Source organism: Bos indicus x Bos taurus, chromosome 5 (genome assembly GCF_003369695.1).
Source record: "Bos indicus x Bos taurus breed Angus x Brahman F1 hybrid chromosome 5, Bos_hybrid_MaternalHap_v2.0, whole genome shotgun sequence".
Taxonomy (NCBI): Eukaryota; Metazoa; Chordata; class Mammalia; order Artiodactyla; family Bovidae; genus Bos; species Bos indicus x Bos taurus.
In genome coordinates this window covers 44,631,503-44,649,714 of record NC_040080.1, presented here as the reverse complement: position 1 = coordinate 44,649,714, position 18,212 = coordinate 44,631,503, and the positions used below count along the sequence as shown (strand labels likewise).

Here is an 18,212-nt window from a genome sequence, read left to right as displayed (position 1 = left end):
GGGATAATAATACTTCTAGCCCAGGTGTGGCACATAGTAGGTGCTCAGTCATAATAACTAACATTCACTGCATGTAATAACACTAAGAAGTAAGAATAACATTATGATATAAATATTGCAAATGGTGTAAAGTGAGAGTTGAAGAGGTTACATAACTAATTTTACATAACTAATTAGTGAGGTCTCACAGGAAACCATGGAGCAGAGATGCAAACTCTGTACCATGGGCCTCTGAAAGCCTGTTTGAATATTTCTGGCTGGTAAAGACATGCTTTCTTTTACTGCATAAGCTTGTTCTTCTCTCAGGTGACCTGAAGAGGTGCCAACTCAGAACCAACCATCTGTATTCCAAAGAGGCAGATCTGTCAGCCAAGGCAGGGATGGGATTGGATTTGACGTTAAACACACACACACACACACACACACACACACACACACACCAAAAAGAAGAGTTGAGATGAATCAGAATGTTCTGACATTCTGAATGTGGGGCAGGGGAGGACTGACTCCAAAAAACCCAGCAGAGATGAATGACATCTTAGTCATGGAAGTGACAGCAGATGTGAACAAAACCCTCAGATGCAGAGGATGCTGTTTAGAAAATGAGAAGATTCAAAATAGGACATGGTGATGTGCTCAGGTGAGAACTTTAGGATGTATTTTCTGTTCCTTCAGCTCTGTCTGGCAATAGAAAGTTTCCCAGGCCCCTTTATGGCAGCCGCTCTGCTCTGGAGGCTGGATCATTTGGGGTGGCTTTTCTCTCTGCCTCTCCCTCTGACCCCAGCAGAGAAGTGTTTGTTGGGCTGGTTCATTCCAGGCTGCTGGGAAATGCATCCTAAGGGGCAGTCTTTGGCTTAGCCCCTGATCTTGGACCCAAAGGACAATAGGCAGAGTGGCGGGATTGGTTTCATGAAAGCCAGTATTCACAGGACCTGAGGCTTTGTCCAGACAGCATGCTGAGTGCTCTTCATGTGGTTTCATGTGTTGTTAGCTTATTGAATCCTCACAATAACAGCATGAGCTAGGCACGATTATTCTCAATTTAGATATGGGGGAACTAAGGTTCAGAGAGGTTAAGTGATTTTGCCAAGATCACCCAACTAGCAAGCCATAAAGCCCGGGCTGGCATCCTTGTCTGGGAGCTCTGTGCCCCTTAATCCGTCTCTCTCTCCTGTCTCACTTTCAAGCCCTATTCTGCTGCTACTAAGTCACTTCAGTCGTTTCCGACTCTGTGCGACCCCATAGACGGCAGCCCACCAGGCTCCTCCGTCCCTGGGATTCTCGAGGCAAGAACACTAGAGTGGGTTGCCATTTCCCTCTCCAAGCCCTATTCTAAGCCATGTTAAAAAAGCACCTGAGAGCTGCTCTTCCCAGAAGCGGACAGCAGGGGGCAGTGTAACCAGCAGGCATTTGAAGTCTGGCCCTTCTCCAGGGTAACCATCACAAATTGTCTACTGCTGCTGCTGCTGCTGCTAAGTCGCTTCAGTCGTGTCCAACTCTGTGCGACCCCATAGACGGCAGCCCACCAGGCTCTCCCGTCCCTGGGATTCTCCAGGCAAGAACACTGGAGTGGGTTGCCATTTCCTTCTCTGAGAAAGTGTCTAAGGGATGTTTAATTTTATCCTCTAAATTCAGAAGACATGCATAAAACTATGAAGAGTACCAGTCCATGATTACAAGCAGAATAGTCTGGGATTCCATGTTTTTTCAAAGACTCTCAAGCCCACCTCCTCTAATCCTAAGCCCCCTCTAGGGAAGGGACCAGCCCTAGTGCCTTCATCTCTGTGTTTCAATGTCTGGCACACAGTTGGTGCTCAGTAAGCAGTAATGTCACTGAATGATGGTTGGTGGGAGGGAGGTGGTATTGCTTCAGGTGGGAACATTTTAAGTGCTTACTGAGGGGATGCTGGTGTTTAGGGGGCTTCTGAGGAAGGAGGAGGGTAAGCCTCCCCCACCACTCTGGGACCAAAGATGCTGGCCGAGCCTCTGTGACACCTTCAGGACCCCATGACGATCCACAATGGCAATGAGCCAAGCAAATTTGCACTGGACCACCTAGGTGGCTACAGTTTCCTCCCAGCATTCTCAGAGTTAAGAAGGCCTGTGCAAGGGTGTACTGGGACTCTGTGTCAGCTTGAGTTTCAGAGTCAGTGAGACAAGCTTGAAGGCCAGATCTGCTCTTGGTTGCCATTCCCAGCATCACTTGGAAAGGCCCATGGTCTCAGAGCCTCAATCTCATCTTCCATAAGATGGAGGTGGGAACAGGATCAAACACATGGGGCTGTTTTAAGAATTCTGCACAGACTTGACCTGGTCCAGAATAAGCCCTTTATCAGTGACAGCAGCTGCTGCCAGTACAGAATGCCTGGGACACAGTCTCCAGCGTGTTAGATGCATAAATGGTAGCTCCTGCTCTCACCCAGCTCCCTGAGCACACCTGTTACATGGGACAGATGGGCTTAGAATAGCATCTGGCACATAGGAAGCACTGAAGCAGTGAAATAAAAGACATCAGAAGCCAGTGTAAAGGAAGAAGACTGATCCCTGTCCTAAAGACTCCCAGTATTGGGGAGGGGTTGATCCATTTGCCCCTCTAGGCCAGGACCAGTGCTGGGTCTTTGTTGCTGCAAGGGCTTTTCTCTAGTTGTGGTGAGCAGGGGCCACTCTCTCGCGAGTTGCAGTGCATGGGCTTCTCATTCTGACGGCTTCTCTTGTGGAGCACAGGTCCTATGGTGCATGGGCTTCAGTAGTTGAGGTTCCGGGGCTCAGTAGTTGCAGTGCACAGGCTTAGTTGCTCTGCGGCACGTGGGATCCCCCCAGACCAGGGATCACACCCACGTCTCCTGCATTGGCAGGGGAATTCTTTACCACTGAGCCACCAGGAAAGCCCTTCTTTCTTTCCTTCTTTCTTTTTAATATCACTTTTATTGTGAAATAATTCAATGTAGTAAGGAATTTCACCTCACCTAAAGAGAGATCTGAATTTTGTCCCATGACATGCCTCTTTAGTTTAAAAGCTCTACACTGTCCACGTGTGCTGTGTGGTCTGTGCTCCTTGCCGGGGAGAGGCAACCCCCGATGGGTGAGGGCTGGTGGCCCAAGAAATCTGGGGTCTGCTCCATATTTGCTGAGTGACCCTGTGCAAGTTATTCTCTGCCTCCAGGCCTCGACTCTGTCAAACCTGCAGGAGCAGGTTGGTTCAGGCAAGCCGTGGGTTGCCACAGCTCCAGGATGCTACAGCTCCACTTTCTCAGCTTTCATTCCTCCTGTGAACTTGTTCATGCAAACTGGCCCCTTCTTGGTCTCTGGAGTATGGCTCTTGCTCCTCACTCTCCAGACTTTGTCCCATCCTCTCCATTCACTGGGGCCACCACCTGAGAGGGCCTTCCTGGGTCTCTAGCTCTGGGACTTTTCAGGTCTTCTTTGAAGGGGTCTCCTCCCTGCTCTAGGCTCAGGCCAGCCCACCAGTCCTCTCCAGCCTAAGCTGCTCTGCTGAGTATCACACCTGCAGGACAATGGTCCCTTGCCCCACAGGCACTGCAGATACAGGCTCCAAACCGACCTCTTCACCCCTGATGCCTCCCTAGACCAGCTTCTCCTGCTTCAGGGAAACACTGCTGGTTCAAGCCAGAAGCCAGGGTTGTCAGCATGACCCTTCCTCCTTCCTCTTTCTCCCTCCTTCTCCTTCCTTCCCATAGCCCCTTCAAGCTTCACTTCTGCTTCCCAAGTATCCACTGAAGCTGCCTACTCCTGGTTGACGTTGCCTTGGTTGGGGCTTCCCTACCCCTCATCTAGGAGCCCTCCTGGCTGGTCTCTCAGGGCTTTGAGCCATCTCCTCTAGTCTCCAGAGTGGCCCAAGTTACACATCTGACCACGTTACTCCCTGCCTATGACCCTTAAGTGGAAGAAGACATATTCCCTGCTATGGTTTTGTTTCAGCTGACGATGGTGGAGGACTCACCAAGCACCTGGAGTGCTGCTGCTCTTCCAAGGCCAGTTCATAACTTATATCCTATTTCATTCATTCATGTGTTCAGTATACTACAAGCCACGGATTATGCCAGCTGTTTTACCAACATAATCGAATCTTCATGACAGTGTTCTTCAGTGACACTTCCCACTTCGCAAAAGGGAAAATTGAGATTCAGAAAGGAGGTGGTTCAAGATCACACTCGAATTTGTGTTTAAGAGAACACAAGTTCCCAGAAGCAGGAGTCTAGCCCCTGTGATCCACTCCCTGCCAAGGGGAAAGGTTTACAGAGACAGAACCTGAGAGATAACAGAACCTTCCCCTCCCCACCCCGCCACAGGGCCAGGCTGCCCAGTGGGTGGGGCCTGAGTGTGTGACAGAGATCACTGACTGAAATAGTGAGAAGGAAAGGAAGTTAAAGAAGACAGCTTTCAGGAATTCTCTGGTGGTCCAGTGGTTAGGACTTGGTGCTTTCACTGCCAAGGGCTTGGATTCTATTCCTGGTCAGGGAACTAAGATCCCACAAGCTACATGGAAATAAATAAAGGAGGGCGACTTCCCTTCTGCTCCTTTCTCTCCCAGGACCCAAACCACATGAAGAGCTGTCCCCTTCCTGCACCCTGCAGAACCCACAATAGCAGCACCCCACCCCCACCCCCCGCCAAGGTATCTGGCTCAGAAGTACATCCACAGAACCAATCCCTCCTCCCCTTCCCGAATTACAGATGAGTAAACTGCGAGTCTCCCAGCACTTAACCCTACAAAAGCCAGAATGAAAACCTAGCTCTCCAGACATTCATCCAGTACCCTCTCCACTCTTCCTCTCTAGAAATGTTTCCCACGCAGCAGGAAAGGGGCCTTGGTGGTGGAAATGCACTTGAAACCCACCTGGGTTCCTGCCAGCCTGACCCTCACTAGCTGTGTGAATGCAGAAAGTCACTTTGCTTCTGTGTCCTCATCTGTAAAATGGGTACAGTAACGCCAACTTCACAGGGCTACTGACAGCATCAATGAATAATACAGATGCATAAAGCATCTGTAATATAGAAGGTGCTGAGCCAACTGTAAGCCCAGCTCTGTTGTCCTCAAAGAGAGTTTTCGTGGGGAAAGAGCACAGCTCCCTTCTACCTCAACCCCCGCCAGCCAAAAGCAGAATGAAAGAATATTAGAAAACAGATACAGGTAAATGCTGCTATAAAATTGGGGGAGGGGAAAGTTTCTTCTCTTGTCGGTTGTTTGATAACCCAGACTGGACAAAGGGAAAGCAATGTGGAGACAGAATGGGAGGATTGCTGATTTGGGGTATCACTCATTATTTTCCCAGTGACCTCGAATTTGACCTTCCCCAAACACAGAGCACTTTGGCCAAGAGCATCTTTAAAAGACCCTCGTTTGGAGACCTCCCAGAAAGGACAAAATAGGGCGGGGCTAGGGAAAGGCAAGATCCTCGCTCCAGCCGCATCCGCCCGCGGCGGCTCGGACTACAGCTCCCAGCATGCCCGGCGCTCGGTACCTGCCCACCTCCAGCCTCCTTGCCCGGAGGATGCAGACGCTGGGAAGAGCGATGAGGATGGAGGCCGGTGAGGCAGCGCCGCCGGCGGGGGCGGGCGGCTGGGGCAAGTGGGTGCGGCTCAACGTGGGGGGCACGGTGTTCCTGACCACCAGGCAGACACTGTGCCGCGAGCAGAAGTCCTTCCTCAGCCGCCTATGCCAGGGGGAAGAGCTGCAGTCCGACCGGGTGAGGCCCACGGGGTGGGCGGCCGCTGGGGATCCCTCGCTCTCTGGAAATCCCTCGCTTTCTGGAATCTGGCTATTCAGCCAGGCCTGCTCGCGGGGTTGCTCCGAAGAGCTGGAGGCAAGAAGAACTGGTCGGAGGAGGGGAGAAGGAAGTGGATCAGAGAGTGAGCGATGTGCCCATTGCCTTGGCAACGGCACAACGCCAGGCTGGGGCTATTTGGAGCTTTTGAGCTCTACCCTGGGCTCCCCACCCAGGAGACTATTGGATAAGGTCTCTCCCATTTCTTTGGCGCTGTGGGGAGGACAGACACGAAGGGCCTTCTCTCCTCCCCAAACTGGACTCCTGCATCACAGGAGTTAGAGTCTGCTTCTCCCTCCCCTTTGGGGTGTGGGTGGCCTAGGGGTACAGGGAGCTGGGTGGAGAAATCCCAGGTTCCTTCTGAGCTGGGCTTCATGGGGAGGAACGCTGGCCTGGGGCACCATTTCTGGGTTCCCATCTCGGTTCTGCTGCAAACTGCCTGCATGACCTTGGGTCAGATCCTTCCCTGCTCCTGCTCAGCCTCCTGTCTGTAGCCCCAGGGGTCCAGCCTGGCGATGACCTCTAAGGCCCCTTCTCTCCCATTTCCTGACCTTCTGATGCTGTGACCTTGGGTGAGTCTCTTTACCTGCTGATGTCTCTGTCTTCTCTTTGTAGAGTTTCACTGAAACTCTCTCAAGGGGGAGGGTATCCAATGAGGTAGCAGCTCCTTTGGAAACTTGTAAACATCCCCAGAATAACTGGGGTCTGGTGGAGACCGTGTAGGGCTGGCTTCAGGCAACAACCTCTAAGAGGGACAATCCCTGAGCCCTACACTGGATTGGGTGCCCCTGAAACTTCACTGGCTGCTCACAATTCTCCCCGGTTGTGGGGGAGAGGAGCAAGGCTCAGAGAGGTCAAGTCACTGACCCGAGGTCACAGAGTCAGGAAAAGGCAGAGGCAGGATCTGAACCTAGCTGTATCTGACCCCAAGGCACTTTTACTCCATCATACCACTCTGTTTTGGAGCAAACACTGTGCCCCCGCCCACCCTCCCTCTATCCTTTACTGGGACTGAAGGGTGGGGGTATGTGCAGGGTCAGCGGGGAAGGGGGGCTCACTCTTTTCTCACTGCCTGTGCCCCTTGCCTTCGTAGGATGAGACGGGGGCCTACCTCATCGACCGTGACCCCACCTACTTTGGGCCCATCCTCAACTTCCTCCGGCATGGCAAGCTGGTGCTAGACAAGGACATGGCCGAGGAGGGTAAGTTGGTCCAGGGGGCTGGCCAGGGCCTGCATCCTAAGCCTGTCTTCTCTAGCCTGCCAGGGCCTTCCATGGTGGTCGAAAGGCATTTCTCCTATCCAGAGGAGACCTCTGTTTTCTTCCATGTTTCCTGCTGCTTCTCATCTCAGACAGGACTGGATGCCAAAGCCTCTGCCCAGGCTGAGCCTAGGGCCAAGGTGACTGGCCCATGCTTCCCCTGGGTGCTTCCACCGGGTGGTGCTCTGGGGAAGTGGCAGAAACACAGGCAGAAGAGAGAGGAAGCCCGTGAGGCCGGCAGCCTCCGCCGGGGGCGGGGATGTCCTTTCCCCTGGCTTCCTGGGAAGCCAGTGGTGAGCCGGGTGTGGGTAGAAATGGCCATGGGAAGAGGTATGCCTCTTTCTTTGAGTGATCGGGTATCTCAGATGCCTGGTGAGGGCTCACAGTCAGCAGGGAGGTGGAACGGGTGACTCTTCCTGAGATCTGACAGCCTCTGCTGCACAGTGCGGGTTGTGGGTGGAGGAAGGGGAGCGGGGAGGCTGCTCCCCAGCGGGCGTTTTGGTCCCTCCCAGGCCGGATAGCTGAGGCCCTGTAGATATCCACTTCCTGGCCCAGCAGATGGCAGGGAAGCCGTGCCTGGGAGAATGGCTTCTTGGCAGAACCACAGCCTGAAGCAGGGACTATAGGTGGGTGCCAAGCCCACTTTTCCTTAGAGCACATGGTGTGGCTTTGGGTCAGCTGACCCAGCCAGGCCAGCTTGGACTTGTCACTTTTCCTTTCTGAGTCTCCACTGTGTGTATAAAGTGGGGCGGTGATCTCCATTAGGATGTGTTCTGAGAAAACAGGCATCGCAAGTCCCGGGGCTTGTACCCTGAAGGGGTCTAACACAGCCCCTCCCTCCTCACTCGGGCCATAGTCTTCCCTCCTGACCCCTGTGGGACACAGTGGTCTAGAGGCCAGGTGACTCTCCAGAGGACCAGGGCTTCAGAATCAGAGCCCACTCTAGGCATCAGCTCTGGGAGCCCCACAGCTTTCCTGATGGCCCCTGGGGGAGCAGACACCATGGGCGTGGCCTGGGCCCAAAAGCTGCTCCCACGGGGAAGGGAGCTAAACACTCCAGCGTCACAGCTAACACCTGTTTACAGGTTCTGGGTTTGTCAAAGCCCTGGCATTCCCAGCACCTTCAGACAGGACTAGGGCCCTGCTCCAAGGGGCCAGGGGCTTTGGCAGGAAACCGACTAGTGTGTGAACCATAGAAAGTCACTTATCCCCTTGTGCCTCCAAGCCCGCATCTGTGGAATGGGGTAACAATAGCACCCACCTTGCTGAGCTGCTGTGAAGATAAAAGGAGCGGATACAAGTGTGTCACTTAGTGCCATGCCTGGCACCAAGGACCCGTGATACAGAGTTTGTTGTCTGTCATCTGTAGGGCTCCACGGTGGGCATTCCTGGCAGTAGCACTCACTGACCGCCTCCTCTGTGTTAGGTGGATGTGAGCACTGGGGACAGCCAGGGACATCAGATGTGGGTCCTGTCCCCCAGGAGCCCAGAGGCCAATTGTGCAAAGGACCAGAAGTGTCCCTGCCCTGAGGAGCTGAGGGGAATCCAAAGGCTGAGGGCTGTCCCCTTCACTTGAGAGGGACTCACTCAGTCTCTAAGATGGTTCTCTTAACTGCGTGGGGACAAGAACACCCTGGGGCTTGTGATGAGCACAGGACAGGCTCTGCAGACTGTGAAGTGTGGTTGGTCAGGGAGATGCATGTGCACAAAGATTGTGCACTTAGTGGGATTGGAGGACAGAGGAACTTGAGTGTGAACCCCAGCCCTGCCCCGTGCCGGGTGTGAGGTGTTGCATAGCTACTGCCTTGCCTGGCCCTTGGTTTCCCTGTTTGCTCGGTGGGGGTGATGAAAGTACCTACTTCTCAGTGCTGAGAACGAACTACAGTAAAGAGTGCAACGTGCCTGGCATGGTGCTGCCTGCCGCTTAGCATGTGCTTCATCAGTGGGAGCATGTAATCGGGGTCAGCCAAGGCCCCTCTCACTGTGGCCTTCTAGGGTCCAGTCCCACAGGCCTGCTGCCTCTGGTTAGCCCCAGACTGGGGGACTGGCAGGTGTCCCGGGTCGCTGTGCTCAGCACAGCAGGGAGATGGTGAGGTTGAACGGCAGCCTCTTAGCCCTGCTATAGAGAGTGTGGGTCCCCAAGAAGGAAGTGTTTCCTCTTGCCTGAGCCCTGAACTCAGAGAGGCTCATCACCCTAGTGTGACTGGAGCAGGGGGTGGGGATGGAGGGGACAAGGCGAGAATGGGGCATGGGGGCAGTGGGAGTGATGGGGGTGCCGCTCTGTGTCAGGGGTCCTGGAGGAAGCGGAATTCTACAACATTGGCCCGCTGATCCGCATCATCAAAGACCGGATGGAGGAAAAGGATTACACCGTCACACAGGTCAGGGGGCAGCGGGGCAGCATCCGTGGCCAGAGCAGGGGGTGGTGGGGAGTGGGGACAGAAGGGAGGTCAGGAGAGGCAGAACTAGCTTTTCTTGGGAAGGCCGAGCTGCCCTGTAAGGGGTTGTCCAGCTCCCAGATCGCCCCACAAAGCTCCAGACTGGGAGACATATACCAGGTTCTGTCCTTGCCTTGGCTCTGTTTGCTGTGTGATCTTGGGCCAGTCACGCCACTCTCTGGACGCTCATTTCCTTTTGTGGCATATAGAGGTGCTGAGAACTACGCACCCTTCCCTTCCTTACAGGCAATATGGAGTCAGTGTGAGGGTACAGGGGGGCCCTGTAGGGGCAATGGGGATTATTAACACCATACATTTCATGGGCTCAGGTGGCCCCCTGGAGCTGGCATGTCTGAGCTTGGACCCTGGGCCTAAGTGGCCCGTCTGTAGGAGGAGCTGGTGGGATTCTCTGCCCACCCTGGGGGAGAGGTAGAAGATGAGAGATGGGTAGGGAGGCACTGTCTTCCACTGTCCTTCTCTCCCCAGGAGCTTGAAGAGGGAGTGCTCTGTCTCCTGGAGGACCTGCCTCAGTTAGTGACCCAGGATGCCTCCTAAGCCCTTTTTCCTTACCCCTTGTATCACCTGTGTCCCAGTTCTGGTCCTGCAACTCTTTAGCTGGGTGACCTGGGCCAGTAACCAACCCTCTCAGAGCTTCCATGAACCTTCCTAGGGTTTTGGGAGGGACTAAGTGAAATTATGCATGTTGAGTGCCTGGCACATCACAGTTACTCAGAACGTGACTTCTGGCTTACCACCCCAACCCCATCCCCTCCTTCTGTCCTTCTTAGGGGTAGAGGGTAGGTGAAGAGCAGGTGCTCTCCTATCCCGGGATGCTGGGCACTCCCACAAAGTGCCCTCCACGTAGCCCTCTGCCCGCAGGTCCCACCCAAGCACGTATACCGCGTGCTGCAATGTCAGGAGGAGGAGCTGACGCAGATGGTCTCCACCATGTCTGATGGCTGGCGCTTTGAGCAGGTGGGTGGAGTGCACAGGAGCCACACCTCCAGGCAAAGCAAGCTCCTCTCTTCCCAAAGCCCCAGCCTTGGGGTTCCCCACTGCAGCCCCTACCCAGGAGTCTTCTTAAGGCAAACAAACAAGATTAAGAAAGGCCACACTTGGTAGCAGATTGATTGGGAAGGAGAGACAAAGGAAGCCCCACAGGCCTCAAGGCAGCTCTGGCAAAGCCTCCCAGGAGCTGGGTAGCGTTTACACCGAAGTGTGTGAGTCTCTGCCCCTCAAGCGACGGTTCTGATGAGAGGAGACAAGATCCGTAGAGGAGAGCGGAGGTCCCCTGGGGGCCACACCTCTTGTAGCAATTCCACAGGCATAGATTCCAGGTTCCCACAAGGGACATGCCCAGTTCCAAGCATGGCCACCTTCAGAAGCACAGAGCAGCAGCCTCCCCTGAGGTATTCACGATGACCTGCATTTCCTCCCAGTCCTGATGCAATTTACCAGCCAGGAGAGATTTTTATCATAAACAGGTTGCCCTAATAATCCAGTTGACGTCACACCTTTCTCAGGTTTCCAGAGGATCAGAGCCAGCAGCCAACCCAAGGTCAGATTGGCCCTTAGAGAGGAGAAGGGTTGGGCTGCCTTTTATCCATACAAGCTCCCTCACACCTGGAGATTGAAGAACGGAGAGGAAGGCCAGGCTCCCCAGCTTGGCCAGGCCTGGGGGGAGGAACAAGCTCAGTCCAGGAACTGGAAGCCTGGATTCACATCTAGGCTTCACCACTGACGTGCTCTGCGACCTTGAGCAGGTCATCTTTCTCTTGGCCTCAGTTTCCCAATCTGTGACATGGGTCAGTAGTGCTTCTTTTGCCAGAACATTGTGTAGATTAGAAAGACCATGGATCAAGCCTCTAGCCCAGGGTAGGCCTCGAAACATTGAAGCTAGCTAGCATCCTATGAATTATTAGAAGCATTTGACTCTGTAGGATTCCAGAGAGGACTCAGTGTCCTGGATTCAAATCCTGTTCCACTCATTCTGGCCATGGGAAGTGACCACCCCTCAAGACCTCATCTGCCAAAGGGGCTGGTCTTCCCTCTGTCTGCAGGATGAGGGTCCCTGGGGGCTGAATGAGACCCACCATGTGCAGAGCTTTTATCAGCCAGGAGGGGCCTGCAGATGTAGTTATTTTAGGGATCCCAGACCAAAAGTGGGGCTGCTTTCCTCTTCTCTCTAGGTGAGAGTCTTTGGCAATTGCATGGGCTCCCAGAAGCCAAGCAAACATGCCAGGCACCACTGGCCTAAGGAACGGGTGATCTAGTCTACCTCTGCTTCTGAGAGCCTAGAATATTCTATGGTGCTCCACCAGGTCATGTGGACCCCATCCTGTGACTTGGTTCTGGGGCTGCTTCAGCCACACCCGGGACACGGGAGCACAGTCTGCCTGTTAAAGATCTCTGCCTGCTTCTGGAAGTAGCCTGCTAGATCTGGGACTAGGCTGAGTGGGGGAGAAACAGCAATGATAACTGCCTTCCTCTAAGGATCAGGCCCGGCCAAGCCATGTGGGGAGGCTGGCCCTGGAAATTGACCAGAGGCATAGGTTGGGGAGGTGGAGAGGACTCTGACTTTGGGCCAGAGGTGTCTTCTGGAAAGCCAGGGGGATGGGCCTGAATGGAGCAGCAAGATCAGGGCACAGTCAGTATCTTGACAGTGCCAATGTTTGCCCACCCCTGCGCCCCACCCCACCTGACCAATCATTTTCTCCCCACGCCCCATCCCTCCAGCTGGTGAACATCGGCTCCTCCTACAACTATGGCAGTGAGGACCAGGCAGAGTTCCTGTGTGTGGTGTCCAAGGAGCTCTACAGCTCCCCACATGGGCTGAGCTCCGAGTCCAGCCGCAAAACCAAGGTGAGCCCTCAGCCCAACCTCAGCCTCCCTGCCGTCCCTCCCTCCCCTTGCTGCCCTCCGCCTGGCCATCTGTGCTTCTTCTTTCTCCCTCCTGCTGCACACGCCTGACGCCCTGATCACAGCTGATGCCATCCATCCCATGCCACCCATGGTCCTGTCTGCCCACGCCAGTTACCCAGGCCCAGGCTCCAGGGACAGTGAGAGGAGATTAGCCCCAGGGTGTGACCAGAGTGGACTTAGATATTACTTGGATGGTGGTCACATGGCGGCCATGGGGCAGCATGGCACCGGGGGAATGCACTGGACTAGGGGTCTGGGCATGGTGTGAGTGCTCTGTGTGACTTTGGACAGGTCGCATCCTCTCTGTGCACTTTGGTTGTATTCTCAGAGAAGTGAGGGGGTGGACCACCAGCTTGGAACTTCTGGGATCCAAGGGGCCAGTTTAGTTCCTGGGGACCAGGGCTGGGGCAGGGAAGCCGAATCTGTTCATTCTGCCCATCCTGCAGGCTCCCCACATAGGACTCAGCAGCAGAGGGGTCTGGAGCCCTCAGGGTCCAACCCTGTGTTTCCATCCTGGCCTGTGAGGCAGCCTCAGCTGGCTGCAGGGAGGGGGTTGATCAATGGTCCTATCACCCTGGACCCTGCGTTGGTCAGAAGCCTCAGGAGCCCGGGGTGCAACCGGCGGGGCAGGCAGCAGCCAGGCTGGGAAGAAAGGAGAGCATTCCTTCTAGAAGCCTGTCCCTGTGTGGTGAAGACTTAGGAACTCTGCTTCCCGTCTGTTTGTCTGCCTTCCTGTGCTGTGACTTCCCGTACCCACCCCACCACCAGCGGGGCCAGTGGCTGACGTGGCCTTGCAGGGGTGTAGGGTGAGCCGGCTGCTCCTGCCTCTCTGGGAGAGACCTCAGGATCTGGGATGTCAGAGCTGGTGCTGGCATCTCAGATCTGGCTGGTGTCTGCCCTGGGCCTTCCCTGGCCTCATATGTACTCTGGGTTGGTCCTTCTAAAATGAGGCCTTCCCAGGCGCCCCTCAAGGATACCCCAGCCACACAGCCACCCTCTTCGTCTTCCACCGCTGTCACAGCGGCTGGGCCCAGCCGCCAGCATCCTCAGCAGGTCCCCACCCTCCCGCTGGTTCCCCCAGGCCCCTCCCCAGGCTTCCCGGGACCGGACACGATGCACCGATGCACCGGCTTCTGTGGCTGTAGCGCTCCCCTCCCCAAAGGTCCTCCTTCTCTTGCCCCTCCCCTTTACCCTGAGACGGGGGCCCTCGGGGCCAGCCGCCAGCAGGCCCCGGTCCCCCGGTCAGTTCTGCGCTCTTTCTTCCCTGGGTCCGCCGGCTGGTTCACAGAGCGCGGAGGAGCAGCTGGAGCAGCAGCAGGAGCAGGAGGTGCAGGTGGAGGCAGATACGCAGGAGAAAGGTGCAGCCAACCCCCGAGGAAAATGATTGCTAGTAGAAGCCGGCGCCTCCCGCCCGCTCCCTGCTGGAGCCAGCTGCAGAACCTGGGGTCCTGGGGGCGGCCGGGGGTCGGGCGGGCCCACCAGGGTTAGCTCAGCTGCATGCCTGGCGCCTCACCTGCATAACCATCCCTTCTCTCACTTTCTCTTTGCAGCCCAGTCATCTCAGGATCCCGCTAACCTTTTCTCCCTCCCACCACCGCCTCCTCCTCCTCCGCTCCCCGCCGGAGGTCCTGCCTCATCTTCATCCACCTCTTCTTCCTCCTGGATCTCACCTACACCCTGCCTCTTCCCTCTCTGCCCCTGTCCGGGTTTTCTCTCTGCCTGCTCACACCTCCATCCCGGGGCTGCCCTGGTCCCAGTCTCCTGCGCCCTGCACCCAGGCGCCCCGGCCCCGCATCCCAGAGCACCCTGCCTGCCGCCTCCTGCACCCCTTCTGGCACCTCCTGCCTCCCGGGCCGGGGGGGAGGGGAGCAGCTGCACCTCCTCGGCGCCCCCTGCCGGCCACGTCTGAGGCACTGCTCCAGCGCTTCACCTCCTCACTTTTCCTCCTTGCAGGTTTCTGGCTGCACCCCCTCAGACCTGAGGTGGTGCTTGCAGGGAGGGCCTCTCCTGGGCCCCTCGCCTGCCCCCAGAGCTACCATGCCTGGTTCATAGCCTGGCGGAGCTGGAGGGAGGGGCAGAAGCCAGAAGGGTGCTCATCTCTTATTTCTTGAACTTGGGCCGAACTTCCGGCTGATTTTCTCCCCTCACCCAAGTTTCTCAGCCTATCTTGGCCTTGGGTATGAGGCTCTGAGAGCAGACAAGAGGGGGAGGAAATTCTCTCCCACCTGCCCATCAGCACCAGAGCCACACTGGGAAGGAGGGAAGGGAGACGGAAGCCAGGTGCCCAGACCTCATCCCTGACGCCCAGGACTCCTAATCACAGCCTCGGGGTACTGGGTCCCCAGTTTCTGCGGGGCTGGGAAGGACAGGCCACACTTGGATGCCCGTGGCCTAGGAGCAGTCAGCAGGAGCTGGCTAAGGATTGGGCTGTGGCAGAAGAAGCCCTGGCCAGGAGCCCACAAGCCCCCACTCCATCTTATCTACCTGCTGTGACCTTGGGCAAGTCACTGTCCCTCTCTGGGCCGCAGTTGCCTCTAAAATGGGGACAGACAGCTGTTCTCCGTGACCTTTTGTCTGAGACACTGGTGACTAGCCTCTCTTGGCCTTCACTCCCCCGGCCAGAGTCTTGGCAGAATATGGACTCCTAAGAGGCCACCACCCAGCCCAAGATGGGGTGTGGGGTTCCCAGCAGACCGGCAAGCCAGGTCCCCTTCCTGTATCGCCTCCTTCTCAGCTCTGAATCCACTTTTTCTGGGCCTCAGCCCTCCTCCTTCCTCGCAGAAAGGACCTTGTGACTCACCTAACTCTCTCTCTCTCCCTGTCTCCCCCACCCAACCCCCCCCCCTCCATTTCGATCTCCCCTCTGCCCTTCTCCTGGCCCTGCACTCCCCTCTCCTCACTGGCCCCACCCCTTCCTCCCCCTCCCGGTGTTCTGACCACCCCCACCCCATCCCCCTGCCCCTCTTATTTTCTAGCTGTTACAAGCCAGAGGCACCCGGATGTAAGGCCCCAGATCGCCTCCAGGGACTTGGGGTTCCGTTCTGAAATGCTTTATTTTTGTACCACGGGGTGGGCCCCCGGCCCGAGGCAGAGGAAGAGCTCTCCCCGCTGTCACCTCTGTCTACACCCCAGGGGATGTCATTCACCCCTGCCTCCGGGGTCCGGGAGGGGGCCCGCGGGGACCTCTCAAGTCCTGAGGTGGGCCCTGGGACCCCTGGGCAGAGCTGTCTGCCTGTGGTCGAAGTGTGGTGTTGTCCAGCTGTGTCTCCCAGGCACCCACGTTCCCGCCCCCAGGGCCCCCAGCTGCATGGCAAATACTACGCTCCCCCGCAGCCCAGTCACGTCACCTCCTTGAGCCTGAGTGTCTCTGTGTGTCACCCGGGTCACATCCTGCCCTACCTACCTCACAAGGTGTTGTGAGGTTACCGAGACGGGCGAGGGCCCTGAAGGCCCTCAGGGAGGGTGTAAAACGCAGGCTGGCCCAGCACAGAGATGCAGGGATTGGTGGGGGCGAAAGGTCTGGGGGTTGGCCATATTTGAAGGAGGGGGTGGGTGACTTGGCCTTCAGCTTGGCTGCTCCCCACGCCCACCCCATCCACTTCATCTGTACTGCTGGGCGCAGAGTGGCCTGGCCAGGAGGGAGGCAGGCACTGATTCAGCAGGGGCAGCGGGGCCCCTCAGGAACTGATGACAAGGGAAAGGGACCGTCCTCCCTCCACCCAGGGGAGAGTCTAGGGCTGGCAGGGGCTGAACGAGGGGCCTCTCGCATTTATGGGCTCCTGGGCCAGGTTCTTGCTTCTCAGCTGTGTCCAACCCCATCGTAATAAAACCTGAAGAAACAGCCGGCCTGGCTGCCTCCCTTTCTCTGGGCCACATTTGGGGACAGCGCTCTGTGCATTTAGTTGTGTCCGATTCTTGTGACCCTGTGGATGAGTCCACCAGGCGCCTCTGTCCATGGGACTTTGCAGGTAAGAATACTGGAGTGGGTTGCCCTTTCTTCCTCCAGGGGATCTTCCTGACCCAGGGATTGAACCCAAGTCTCCTGCATTGCAGGTGGATTCTTTACCTGCTGAGTCATCAGGGAAGTCCCTTGGATCAGGGGCTAAACTTAAGGTGGGATAGACAGCCCAAAGGTAATGGGGCTTTTCCCTAAAGTCCTGGGGTCTGCCTATTGTCACTCTCCCGTGTGTGTTAAGGGGAAGTATCATGGCTGGATCCTCTGTCCCGTGGGTGGGCGTCCAGGGGACCAACGCTGCCTTGCTGGGTGAACTTTGGAAAGTATCTGCCCCTCTCTGGGTCTGTTTCTTCATGGGTAAAGCAAGGGGTTGGACGAGATGACTTCTAAGGCCCTGCCCCCGGGGTTACTCAGTCTCTCACGGCCTTGAGGCAGAAGTGGATTAGCTGGGATGCTGAGGGATGGGGAGCTAGGTTTCTGGGCATCTGGAGTTTCCCTTCCTCACCTCCCCATTCAGCTGGCCCTCTGCTCCCCAGCTTTGCCCTGCCACCTCCGCTCCATCCTAACTTCCCAGGACGTCCCCTCTGCTTCCTGCTGTGATACCTTCTGGTCACCTCCACCCTCTGCCCCAAGTCCTAAGAAATACAACCCGCAGGCTCCCCTCCATCTTCTCAGAGTCCAACAAAGCCCTGCCCACCCCCACCCCACCTGGCCAATTCCTTAACCATGTGCTGGTCCTACTGAGTGTCTACCTTACCTCCCTCCTCCCCTCCCCCCAGCAGTTTATCTTGCAGATTTTGGGGGGGACATCTCTGCAAAGCCATGATCCCCTAAGCAGAGGCCCTCCCAAGCCCACTCGATGCCCTGGGGGTCCTCACTTCTTCCCTTGAGTCCACCTGGCTCTCTGGGTTGACTTCACTTTCTGTATCGCAAAAGGGTCACCAGGCGGCTTGTTAAAAGAACAGATTACACCCCCCCACACAATTTCCACTAAGACTAGGATAGGCCAGGAATTTGCATTTTAGCAGAGTACCCTCTGGCAGTCTTCTGCTCCCCCTCTGAGAAGCCCCCCGGGGTAGTCCTGTCCCCTCCCCAAAGGTGACCCCCCATAGCAGCTGCTCCATCTGCTCCGTCTCCACAGTGGGGACCCAGCAGGTGAAAGGCTTCCCCACATGTGGTTCTGGTGGCCACTCCTTGTCTCCCTTTGAAAACCCTCTGGAGACTAGGTCCCTGCTGAGGCTCCCCACTTCTTCTTCCTCCCACTCTGTGCTTGACACCCCCCTTCCTCACCTCTACGAGGGCCCACCCCACGGCCCTCCCTGATCACTCCCAATCAGGCCATAGCCTTGGCTGTTAAGACTCCACCCCCTCAGCTCCCCTCCAGCCACTGGACACACCCCTCAGCCTCCTACTCTGGGCCCCCACTTCTGCAGTGCTTGTGTCTCCCCTACGTCTTTGGTCTTCCCTGGACCACCTTCCATGCAGGGTGGTTGGAAAACCCCCCCTCCAAACCTTTCTCAAGCTCTGCCTATCTCCTGGACATCTCCTTCCTAGGGGCACCTAAGTTCATGATACCTTCCCAGAGCCTTTCCTTCCCCAGGTGCCCAGGTCAGGCAATGGGTCCTCCACCAGCCCAGCCGGAAGAGGTCCTCAGATTACTCCCACCACCAACGCACCTGGAGGATAATGAAGGCCCTTTAATGCTGTGTCCATCCCTACTGCCCTGCTCAGTCCAGGCCTCCTCCTTCTTGAGTTCTACAGCAGCCTCCTCACCAGCTTCCCTGCCTCCCATTTTCTCCACGCTGATGTCAGTGTTGCTTCTAAATATGAAGCCACTTGTGTGTCACCTTCC

The 18,212-nt window shown here is 56.3% G+C and overlaps 1 protein-coding gene across 6 annotated transcripts; it reads left to right on the top strand.

Moving 5' to 3' along the window:
* The first annotated feature begins 491 nt into the window (after nucleotides 1-491).
* Nucleotides 492-16,248, top strand: KCTD17 (potassium channel tetramerization domain containing 17). Of its 6 annotated transcripts, XM_027541744.1 has the most exons (9): nucleotides 5,492-5,708; nucleotides 6,880-6,988; nucleotides 9,335-9,426; nucleotides 10,363-10,458; nucleotides 12,220-12,345; nucleotides 13,694-13,763; nucleotides 13,956-14,030; nucleotides 14,359-14,449; nucleotides 15,381-16,248. In XM_027541744.1, the coding sequence occupies exons 1-9, from the start codon at nucleotides 5,514-5,516 to the stop codon at nucleotides 15,448-15,450; spliced, it is 924 nt and encodes a 307-aa protein (XP_027397545.1). In that variant the 5' UTR covers nucleotides 5,492-5,513; the 3' UTR covers nucleotides 15,451-16,248. The 6 variants fall into 6 exon arrangements, with proteins under 6 accessions (XP_027397542.1, XP_027397545.1, XP_027397539.1 ...); XM_027541741.1 differs by lacking the exons at nucleotides 5,492-5,708; nucleotides 15,381-16,248 and adding an exon at nucleotides 492-640 and having other exon boundaries at nucleotides 13,956-15,306; XM_027541738.1 differs by having other exon boundaries at nucleotides 13,956-16,248.
* Nucleotides 16,249-18,212: the final 1,964 nt, after the last annotated feature.